At 40.7% G+C, this 12257-nt stretch overlaps 1 protein-coding gene across 1 annotated transcript in view; it reads right to left on the bottom strand.

Moving 5' to 3' along the window:
- Positions 1-1352: 1352 nt before the first annotated feature.
- ptprga (protein tyrosine phosphatase receptor type Ga) overlaps positions 1353-12257 on the bottom strand; it is a 196909-nt gene continuing 186004 nt past the window's right edge. The window contains exons 21-29 of the mRNA XM_064304975.1: positions 11589-11724; positions 10709-10855; positions 8462-8555; positions 7610-7686; positions 7287-7415; positions 6248-6394; positions 5627-5769; positions 4576-4711; positions 1353-4263 (exon numbers count right to left, since the gene is read on the bottom strand). Coding sequence (XP_064161045.1) covers positions 4117-4263; positions 4576-4711; positions 5627-5769; positions 6248-6394; positions 7287-7415; positions 7610-7686; positions 8462-8555; positions 10709-10855; positions 11589-11724 — 1156 coding nt within the window. The 3' untranslated portion in view covers positions 1353-4116. The remainder of the gene's footprint in view (positions 4264-4575; positions 4712-5626; positions 5770-6247; positions 6395-7286; positions 7416-7609; positions 7687-8461; positions 8556-10708; positions 10856-11588; positions 11725-12257) is intronic.

The following is a 12257-nucleotide window of genomic DNA, read 5'->3' as shown; positions in this document are numbered from 1 at the left end:
CAAGACAAAGCTGATAATGATATTGGTGACAATATCTGCGATTTGCCTGCAGAAGATTAATCAGATTTCCTGGCTCATAATGAAAGATACAGGAGGGTAGAAAGAAGTGAAGCTCATCATGGTAGTGATGCCATAATATTTCCAGCAGGGGGCAGTGGTGTATAGCATTTAAAATGCTGTTTTTAAATAAAAGGCTTCTAAAATATTAAAGATCAGGACATTTTCAAAATTTTGAAAATAAAATGTGTGTGCATGCTCTGTACATACTGTTATAGCTTTCACAATAATGTAAAAGGCCTGAACATAATAATATTAATAAGAAGAAGACTAGGCATCTTCATTCATAATTGCATTTTACTCCGTCTTTTGTAAGATGTTCTGTTTCGAAAGATCTTAAAAGCAAAACAGAACATTTACCCGTGAGATCATTCAGTGCCACCTCAAATGACTTTACATATAAACAGTCAACATGGAAGGCAGGCAGGTACAGACTCCAGCAATGTTGGAGATGCTTGTTGCCAAACTTGACTACATTTATGGCCAGTGGTGCTCTAATATTAAAGAGATCACATCCATTGAGTGCATGTTTGTGAACTGAAAATATTAATTATTAATTAGATAACTAATCTGGTAATTCATCTGATATATATATATTTTTAAAATAAGTTTTATTTATTTATTTATTTATTTATTTTTCTCTCTAAGACCTCATTAAATGTGCCTTGTTCTTAATATTGAACAATCTATTTATGCAAGTATGATGATAGTGGTGACTATTATGTATATCTGTACCAAATTTGGATTTTGATGACCATCAAACATGATATTATGATATGAACACCCATTTGACAGCAATGATACAGCAGTACCACACAGAGCAAATGTGAACTTAACCCTAAGACCTCTGCTGTATATCCATTAATTTCCAGGGAAATTCATGTCAATATTGATGGTTTAGTAGTGGAGGCCAATGGACCAGTTTGATGTTTACATAATTATGTCTGAACTTAGAGCAGGGAGTTACACCATGGAGTACAGCAACTGTGCGAGATGTTGAGGAACATATGAAGGGTTCTGCATTGTGGCCATTTCCCCCCACATCATGGTACAAGATATTTTCTTTCTTGAGTTCAAAACTCATAAGATTGATTACACATGACAGCGCAAGACATAAGCTAAAAAAATCTCATTTTAAGACGACCCAATATAAATAACCACCTTTTTTTAATATCGCATGAATATGGGCCAAAATATGATGAGACCTCTTCACAGAGACCCTTTTTATCGGAAACAAAATAAAAACAAATTTACCAGCACTATGGTTTACAGAGCACACCAGAACCACCACAAACTACATCAAAACCCATATTTTATTTTATGTATAGCAATACAATTTACATATTAAATAACACTATAATAGAATGATTTGATATAGCTTTCAACAAAACAAAGCAATTTTTGTCAGGTTACAAAAGAGGAGGACCACCCATATTTTTCCACATGGGCCAATGAGACAAACTTATTCAGTGACTTACTGGATCTAGTCTATTGCACACACTGAGAATTTTAATTAAAAACAAAAATGTAAAAAGGAATTAAAAAAAACACAATCACTGCCCAAAAAGTAATAGTAGGTGTGTCATTTGTTTGGAATGTGATGAATTACTACCTCAACGCACAGACTTCTTTTCCACATATGCACCACAAAAAACAATGAAGGAGTTGAAACTAGAAAAAAAAAATAGCTTTATATGAAAATATAGAATTCTATGATTATATACCATAGATACAACATTTCCAGAAGATGGTTACTGAAGAAACAAAATATGTACATTTTTAAATTTCATGATATACACTAGTATTTGTTTAAAATGCAACACAAAGGAATGCTTGAGTTGAGCAGCTGTGGTGCTGAATTGGCAAAAACAAGAACAAAGGAACCAAATACAAACTCATCACTTAAAATGCCTGAAGTGGTATGCGATCAAAAGTCAGGTCTTTACCCCAAATGTTGGAGAGTTGCAATTATTTAATAGCCTCCTTTGTGAGGAGACAAAAAAGCTAAGAAAAAATGAGTGCATTTCTACAGAATTTTCTGGTTGCAAGAGTTATTTCAGATATCAGACTCCCTTTCATACAGAATAAACTTCACTATAGGTCACCCATGAGATAATATAGATAAGGGAAAAAGTGCCATTCCCCTTGTCTGTTGCTGTTTAAATTATGGACCCACAGCTTTTCAAAGACAATTCAAAGAGCAAGGTAAGCAGTAAGTGAACTGTATTATACTATGGCCAATCTGTCAGTGCAACAGAAAATGCATTAGCCAACATGTGCCGTATTATATAGTTGTTACACTAAAAAAATGTTTAAACTTATCAAAAATGTCTGCCTGAAACAAACAGGTGCCAAGCAAACCTGAAATGTACATTTTAATTTCAGTCAAGTCATGGTGGATGGGGAAAAGAAAACAGGCATTGGCTAAAGAAAAAAAGCTCTTTTTCTGGCTGAAATGAGTTTATATCTTTGGTAAAGTTGATAAGATTAGATGTCCCCCAGTTTAATGTTTATTTACGACAGAAACACAACTCAAAAACTCTAATAGCAAGGCAGCTGTGCTGTGTAATGACAGGGTAACAGTTTTCTCCACTTCTGTTGAAATGTCCCATTTGGCCTAAGAGGAGGCATGTTTATACCAAGCGTGTGTTGTTTTGGAGGCAGAGAAGGAAAATCAGGTATCAGGTACGGCATTAAAAATGAACTTGGAGGTACTTGGAGCGGTAAACAAAATAGAGACAATAAAATATAATAAAACACATTTAAAAAAATACCAGGGTGGCTTGGGGGTAGGGAATGGGGGTTTTAGAACTGAGTACAATTCCTGCCTTCTTCCTTAAATCAAAATCTTGTTTACATTTAACATACATCCTACAGGATGTAGAGTCATCCCAGAGCTGAGCTGAAATGGAGGAAAAAGGTTCAAAACTGTACAAGAGGCGAGACATACCATCGCCGATACACATCCCTTCTCAAAAACAAAACAACATTTCCGGGTTAAAAGGACTTCAAAAACCTCAACCATCAACCTCTTAAAAAATGATACCAACAGACGATCCAGCTAACGGCAAGTTTCTCCGAGCACAGGACGTGATCTATGGGATATGGAGGTTGCTCAGTTTTGCTTAGACTCAGACACTGAAGGTCATCTCATTGGCAGCTAGCAGCATAATGGAGCCGACGGACTGACCAGCCAAGCTAAGACAGACAGGCGAGACGAAAGGTCAGGAGAAAAAGCATCTCTGTCCTGTTAAACTTCCACCAATCCAAAAAGGAAATAGTGACGGGGCTGGCCATGGGTGCAGACATTTACAAAATCACAAGTTATACTGATTAAGGGTATATTCATATATATTAAAAAGCAGAATAGAAATCTTACAAAAGAATGAAAGTTCACAGTAGCTATTATAATACCACCTTCAAAAATTAAAATATGGGTTTGACTTGCTAATAAAAGGGATTATGGAAGTAAAATAAAACTATGACGCAAAATAATAACCCTATTGCTTATAGGTGTAATATAAATTAGCCTGGTAAATTTCAAAGCAAAGTATGTATAGGAAGCTTTCCTGTACAGAACACATTGAGACCTGTATTGTAGGGGACTGGGATTTGGGTGATGCAGTTCATGTACCACACACACAAACAGCTTGCTCTTCCTCTGTCCTCTTCCTCTCAGCGACCTAGAGAGTATGCACAGACGATGCCTTTTATTTTCAGGTAGCTAAGAACAAGCAAGTGAAGCGTCGCCGTGGAATGTGGAGTCGGGGCTTGGTGATATTGTCGATCGGGTAGTTATAGGCAGTAACATTGACATTATAGTGCAAACTAGAAAGAACTGTGTTTCATTGTGTGAACTTAAACATAGGTGCAAATGCTCAGTAGGATAACATTAAGACATAAAATGGCAAAAATAAATATCAAAAACTTTTTATCAGTGTAAAAAAGTAATCAGGTTATTTTATTTAACCAAGAGTCTGGCAAAAAAGGCCTCAAAAAAGTCTGTCTAGTCCTTGAAGGTTTACAAATTAAGTGCCTCTTTACTCTCCTCCACCGTCTTCAAACGAGCGACTCCATGCTCTCAGCAGGGTCGGACTCGTCCGTGATCACCAAAGTGCCGTTTCTGTCCATAGATGTAGGTCCAATCCCGTTCTCCTTGGTGCTCACAAGGCTGAGCATAGCTTTGTAAAGGTACTGGTACTGATCCTGGAGAGAGGGAGACACAGTGGAGAAAATAAGTGTTTGAACGGTTTATTCCAGTCAATTCATACTTAGCTTTTATTATTTAACTTGTTTAAGCAAAAAGTAATGATTTTATGTGCCCAATAATCATAAAGTATTAAAATAATTTTTTTTTTTAATTAGTATTTCGACATACCAATTATCACGTGATAATGTCACAGATTTATAATGTATTTCGTTTTTTGTGTGTGTTGTATGAAGTGGTGTGCAGCAAGTGCATTTTTTTGTTGTTGCCATTTTTGTGCATTATGTCCGTTTCACTGCTGTCCTACTCACAATGTCGGTGAAGACTCCAGGTCTCATGAGGTTGATCATTTTGGCCACCTGATATATGCCCACTGCATTCTCACTCTCCAGCTGCTGAGACAGGGTGGTGAGGGCGCACAGCATACCGGCCGACACAGCCCCAAACCTGCCAAGGGGGGAAACACCAGCGCACTTACTCCTATGCACTCTGAGACACCGTCATCTTAGGAGACTGTCCAAGATACTCCACTTTGTGTCTGTCTGTGCCGGGCTGAATGCTGGGAGGCACATGACCTACAGCTGAGAATATCACAAGACAGCTGTGGCAGAGTTTCTTTCTCACATTCTCTCTAAAACATATGTTAGCTGACATCCTGTTCACCAAATAGGTGAACGCCCAACATCTCTGTTTCATTAGAATATCTTTGGTGCAGCATGGAATCAAATGGAGAAATGAATCACAATTATACAGACAAAAGTCCCACCAAGGGAACTTCTGGGCCTGTAGAGCCCCCTTGAGGCTAGGAGGCTCCTGCAATGGAAGCCACTTGTTTTCATGGGCTGCATTGAGAGATCTGAAGTGGATACAGGCTGCTTAACAATGCAGCCTTTCCAGCTAATGAATATGTAACAAATTAAGATGCCAATCTGACACTTAGGAGTAAAGCTAAGACTTTCAAGATAAAAATGCACAATTTGTGCTTTTGTTTTTTTTTTGTTGATGATGAGTAATTTTAATGATTAAAATGAATAAACATTAGAAAGCCTCTATTAGGTAATTGTGTGCATTGTTCCTTTCAGTAAATGCCTGTTGATATTAAACTTGATAATTGTTTTAATTGGGAAGCTTCTGAGAGAACAAGAGGATTATAAATATCAGAACTGTATGAGAAATTGAAACCCAAACCTCCTCTTTGTGTAAACGCATATGTATGTGTGTTTATGCACAATGCAACATTTCTAAAAGATGAGAAATGGTTGGAGGCTCCATCTATTCTACTCCATCAAACTGTCTTGCACTCATCCTCCAAAACAATTGGCTAAAACCAGAAATCGGAGAATGTGGGAGGCGGTCACTCACTCGTCGTGCACTATGGTTGGTCCATCTCTCGTCATGGCCTCCTCCTTGATGACATTGATGAGCTCAAAGGTGCTGCTGATTGGAGCATCGGGGTTGGGCCATTTTGGACACTGGAAGTGACGCACTTCCAGCACATAATCATCCTGAGACAGAAAGCTGCATGTTACAAACGCACACAGGAATGGACACACACACACATCCCTGTAGGTGCATGAAAACATACATACGCGCACACACAGGCACACACACACACACACACACACACACACAATGCATCCACAGAGACCAGGGGCAAAGAAATCTCCTGAAGCTATAAATGAATCTGACTGAAAAAAGAAAATAAGTTCCACTCTTGTAAAAGAGCAACTCAGTTTGTATGCACAGAGAAATACAAAACATGAAAACAAAATCCTGCCTTATAAATTCGATCGTTCAGTCCCCAGCAGGCCACCTAAAGAGTATTTATTCAATCAATACACAGGTGTTATGGGGTTAATTAAATGCATAATACATCACCATATACATTGCTCTGAAAAGGAAATCTGTAGTAATAATAACAATAATGACAGTATGTTTTGTAATTAGAACTAATAATAAGGTTGCCTTAATAGTTCACAGTACCTGCGTGGCCTCTAGAATGAAGTCATGGATGATGATCTGCTCCTCGTTGGAGAGGCACAGTCTGTCCTTACTGATGAGTGTGACGGTGAAGGCCTCGCAGTTCATGGCCTCCTCTCGACTCGGCCAGTAAACAAACTCGTCCTCCGCCTGCGCGGAGCGGAGAGAACGGATCGGATCAGAGCGGGTCAGAGAGCGGCGGTGCGCCCCAGCGCAGCTCCCCGGTGCCCACAGTTTACCAGCTGACAGCTTCATTAGGCTCAGATGTGCACGTGTGAAAGCAACATGAGGGAGCAACAGCTAGAGGTAATGTGCCATATCCCCACCGAGCCGCAGCAAAGCGAGTATTTAAAAAAATAAAAAATAAAATCACTTCAGAGATGCAGAAACAGTTCCTATACGCCTCCATTTCAAGGGCTTTTCGAGTCCTTTCAAAGTCCTGTTCTCACAAATTCAAGAACACGCGTAAATGGTGCGCTGACTACATTATGAATGTTGCTGACTATCCATGAGGCAATGTAAAACTGGCCTCAATATCTCTGAAAATGAAAGAGCTAGTTCACTTTCTGGAGGGTGTTTTCTTGCTTTATACCAGGAATCCCTAAATGCCCTGATGCTGCCACTATTAGATTTGCATTTAAAATGTCCAACTGAATATACAATAGGCCAACTGAAAATGATACTCTACAATAGAAATAATATAAAAATGCCAAAAAGTGAACTATCCCTCCAATGTTCCAGTATCAACTCTTTCAACCTCCATCCAAACCTCATTCATTTTGAGTAGAATGTGTTCTGTGAGAGTAATTTACATAAAACATGTTCATCGAAATCTCTCAACAGAGAAATTTGCGCACTTTAATGCTCCTCTCTTAGAAATATGTTATGTTCATGTTATTTTCATTTCTTGTTTTCTGAATGGAAATTCTTAGCCTGTGAGCTAAGAAAAGCAGAAGCAAACTGGATTTAAAATGCTGAATTTTAACAGTACTGCATAATTTGAGGGAGTGATCACAGTTCCTGGGACTGGCTCTGTACCCACCAAGCCCTGGTTGTCCGGCAACATGACGATAATTTGTGCGTTATGGTCCCAGATCATCCTCCAGAAGTCTTTTGTGGTGTGAGGCAAGGGGTGCTGGGTAATAATGAACTCATTGCTCCGGTAATAGCCCTGTGTTGAGACAGACAGCGAAATCAGAGGTTGTGCGATTGCGATAAAAGAGAAGAAACTCATTTAAATTGTGCAGTTATAAACACTCAGGACCCACTAAGGAAGCGCTACTTCAGTCTTCAGTGTGCAGTCCCTTACCTCTCAATTCAATTCTAGGGTGACTAGTGATTAATGGCAGACAAATATGTGCTCACCATTATGTAAGAGGCGTTGATGTAATCGGTGCCTTTCATTCCAGGAAGTGGAGCCAGACCCACCCTGGCCCGCTCCGCTATGAGGAGAAATGCATGGAAAATATCAAATCACAAATCACCTCAAATTACAGCAAAAGAAAAGGCATCCTGGCTCTGAGACTCACAGACATTGGCTAGATTCAGATTGCAGCTAAAAGTGGCCCAATTCAGATTTTTTCCCCTTCATATGTGACACGGTTTCGATGTTTTTAGAACAGTGTAAACAGTAAGAAACCACATGGAGGCGCACTTTTTCAGTTCTGATTGTGTGCCACATTTGTATGCGGAAACAAATCGGATACGTAGCCATGTGGCCTGTGTGGATGCTAAAATCAGAATTCTTCAGCCTACACAAGCTCTTAGTATGCCAGTGCATGCCAGCTGGCCAGATTGTGCCCTCAGGCAAAGACAAGATTGGTTCAGAAGGGCATTCCCGGCCCAACCGGACATACACCAGAGAAGTGATGTTTACATCACTCTCCACGCAGCAGGTTAATGTCATCATAACAATGCATTGGCAGCATTGTATAGTTGGGTAACTTAGAAATGAATATGAACAGTCAGTCTAAAAAAAATTAGAATTAAGCATTAAGGCCTGCAGTCTGAATGAAGCATATACAGCCAGTATGAAGATGGAAGTCTAAATACATATTTGTCATTATTTTAAGTAAAGTGGATTAGCATGAAAGGAAACTTTTAAAGGGTGTGTGTGTGTGTTCATGTTTGTACTCTGTGTGTGCATGTGTGTCTGTGCACGCGAGAGAGAAAGACAGAGAATGGTTGTGTGTGTGCACAATGCATGCGTGAACTCACAGGGCACCACAGAGGAGTTACGGTTCTTCTCCTTGTTGCACTCTTTCTGTGCACTGAAGCACTCCACAAACCTGGCGTTGCACTGCGTCACCAACTGCAAAAGAAAACGCAGGAAAAGCTGCAGTGAGCCCTGCTGTGTTAGTGATAGAGCCACCAGGACACCTACAGTAAATGTATGCTGCACCCCTCAGGATACCTACAGCAAAAGTATGCTGCACCCCTGAGCCCAGACAGGTGACCACGTGCTTAAAGAGAGCGATTCCTCTCCTGTGCCACCTACTGCATGCAGGGGCCTCCACTTCCCAGTTCAATAACTTCACTTCTAAAGAGAAGCTCAATCAAAAGTAATATGTGGTAAAAATCCTACTGACAGTAATACGAGAGAGCAGGCTCGGTTGCCTGAAGCAGCCGTTGTATTCATTTGAGTCTGAGTGCAGGCCATAACAACTTTGTTTTCTGTCTTCTCTTTTGCTTTGATAAACTCTATGAAGCTTTTCACCAGGAAATGGATGATCACCTCTTCAAGTACAAGATGGCTGTCTGCTCCTCACCTTGCACAGCTGCAGTTACAGTAAGCAACCGCATGTCTATAAAATCAGTTTACATTTCTATGTACAGTACATTAAGATTCACCCTCTAATAAGTGTAGAATTTCAGGATATTACTTAGACTTCTTATGAAAGTGAAACCGTGTTCCTTTCTATTTTTGATGGTATGATTATGCAGCTGTGCTTACCAGGCCTGAGTCGGGCCTGCCTTATTCAGCCAACTTTAAATACATCTGTGCACACTGGCATGTTTAACTGAGATAAGTATACACAGACCGCCCCTGTTTTCAGGGAGAAGTGCTGCTTGATACCCACTCATTCCTTATGTAATGAGAAAGGCCTGCTGTGCAGTGATTGAGCGGTTGAATTGCCAACTGCTTTCGATTGCTCTGCCTATGCGCATGCATTATCCCAGTCGAGAGCGTGGCTGCCACAGGATCCGCTGTCAGGTTATGAATCATGAGGCTTGGAGTTGGAGCCGCTGAGAAACTGCTAATGTTCGCAGAGAGATGTGGAATTTGCGACCACAGAGTGGCTCTTTGCGCAATTTTCACATTCACCGACTTCGGTTCAACTCCAGGGCTTGAAAGCAAGGACGAATCTGAACAGTTCAAAAGGGGAGAGCCCTCAGCTTCAGCAGATGGACCGGTGTGCTCACACTCCACTGGATTTAATCAGCATTTGTCCTCAACGGTGACAAATAAATGCAGGTGTCCGTTCGTTTCATTTTTAACACATCTAAGAGATATTATTTTGGTGGTTGTTAAACCGGCCGAGCTGTTTGTACGTCCAAGTTAAATGCAAAAGTTGATTGAATCCAGACCTCGGAGTCCATTTTAGTGATGTTTTCATTGTTGGTTGCATTGTGGGTTTAACTTTGAGGCTGGCATTTTCACATATTAGCAAGTTGAGGGATTTGTTTCATTTGGTTTAAATGGACAGTTTTATTCACAAGCTTTAATGAGTACGTCAAAGGTGAGAGCTCTCCTGAGCTATTATACAAATTCAACCCGCAAATGTAACTGTTTCCTGCTTCTATCTTATCCTATAGCTGTAACTTAGCCTTATGCTTTTTGCTATCATAATTTTTTTTCTTTCATTACCTTTCTATTGATTGGAAAAAATGGGTTTCTTTCAAACAAATTAAATTGAATTCTATTGCAATGTCCATTTTTATCGCAAGAAAAAAGTCCAACATTCAAAATGTGCTGCAGAAAATTTGCGGAAAATTTGAATATAAAATAAATCTAATGTGTGTTACCTTCTGCTGAAGGTTAATTAAATTGAAACAAAATGGAAATGATGGCTTCATGAGAAACTGTTCGGTCTGACGTAACCAAGCGCCAGATCGCATTCACTATATGAATAAAGCGAGTCAATTAAGTCCCGAGCATGCTGTCGACCTCGGCAATGCCTTGGAACCCCTACTGAGATAAGAGGGTAGCGTCGTCGTGACAACTGCAGCCGAGCAGAATATTAACAAGGAAAAAGGGGGCAAGGGATTTTTTAGGGGATTTTCCCCCCACATTTCCACTGCATTCACGTTTCCTCACAAAGAGCAGGCCTGAATAAACAACATAACAACATGTGGGGGCATGCTCAATATGAGAAAAATACCATCTTTAAAAATGCATGCAGTGATGCATGCAATGACTGTAATGAACATGTTAAAAGGACATTTAACAGGGGAGGAACATACCTTAAACTGTTTCTCCAGGCGCGTCTTGCCCCCTGGGCCAGGGGTAAGGATGCTGTTGACGTAGCTGTGGAGCTGACTAGCCAGGACTTCTGTCTCCTGGCCAAGGATGGCTTCCATCAAGGCATCGTGGATGAAAATATACTGCTCCTGTGTAAGAGGACCATGGGAAATGCCTCAGTTGCTGAACATGGACAGGTCACCCTTTCTACATGTTTATTCCTGCCCCTTCCTTACAGTACTATGTGCCATTATGGCTGTGGGTCGGCTCAGCAAAGTGAGCCGGCTACTAACTGGGCAATTTACCTGGCTTATTTCAGTAAATATCCAGCTGGTTTAGTGGAGCCTGTGTTAAACATATATATATGTGTATATATATATATATATATATATAGGTTTAACTGTATATAAGACATATAAATACTTAATGCTTAAAAACACAGTCGTCAGCCAACTTTGAGAGCACAGCACATATTGAATGTGGATTAAGTGCATTTGAATAGGGGAGTGAATTATGTCATGCAAAGAAGAACTGCAGTGCCTTTGGTCTGGGCCTGCAGTAGACTGGCGACAAATCCTTCTCATTTGACCTTTTTTAACTCAAACATGACATGTGAATATACATTTCAAAGGATGCAACCCCTGCTGGACAAACAAGGTATGGTATTACTAAATGAGAGTAAAAAGGAGACCATGTGACAGTAATGTTGAATTAAATCTGATTGGTGATGTAAGGGGGTGGCATGCTTAGTGCAAAGGTTCTGATGACACACATACAGAATAATACACACACAAGCATATGCGCGCACACACACACACACACACACACACACACGTGCACACACTGACAGGGTGCTGTGCTGACATCGAGGTGAAGGCTAACCTCCGTCTGGACCAGGTAGTTGCGTTGTGTCCTGATGTGTTTGAGGAATCCCAGCACGTTGACTGTGGTCTTCTCCTTTATCTGCTGCAGCATGCTGTCGATCACAATGTATGTTCCAGTTCTGCCCACGCCCGCACTGCAGAGGAGACGAGCAAACAGACAGAGAGGCTAAAACAAACCGCGCTCCGCCCTTCCCTCTTACCTGCGGCTTTCGCTTACGCTACGAACACAGCCAAGTATACAGCGCGGCCTGAGAGGCTACATAATCCCCACATTATTGCATTATATCGCTCTGAGTTCCTCTGCACATCCTACGAGTTAATAAGCAGAGAGAGCAAAGGTTTAATTTAATGATTAACAGGCCCAACTGGAGAGCGGGCGGAGGCACTAACGTGCAGAGGGGTCGCCTGGGGTTACAGTCTGTGAGTAATGAACCTCGGTGTGGGGAGTGAGATGTCTGCTGAGGCCTGTGCAGTAATTGACTGTGGAAACAGTGGCACTTTCACTGTGAGGGGTCATTATCTAAGTACCCCGGACAGGTGACATTAGAGCCATTACACTCATTATAGGGAATTTTCTGCAGGCAATTACAGTCTCTTTTTTTTTAATGGTGCAACAGTAGTGCACGAGAAGGCACAGCTTGCGATTGGTTAGATCATTATTTGTGAG

This window comes from Anguilla rostrata, chromosome 13, assembly GCF_018555375.3.
Source record: "Anguilla rostrata isolate EN2019 chromosome 13, ASM1855537v3, whole genome shotgun sequence".
NCBI classification, from domain to species: Eukaryota; Metazoa; Chordata; class Actinopteri; order Anguilliformes; family Anguillidae; genus Anguilla; species Anguilla rostrata.
This window is presented reverse-complemented; position numbering and strand designations above follow the sequence as displayed.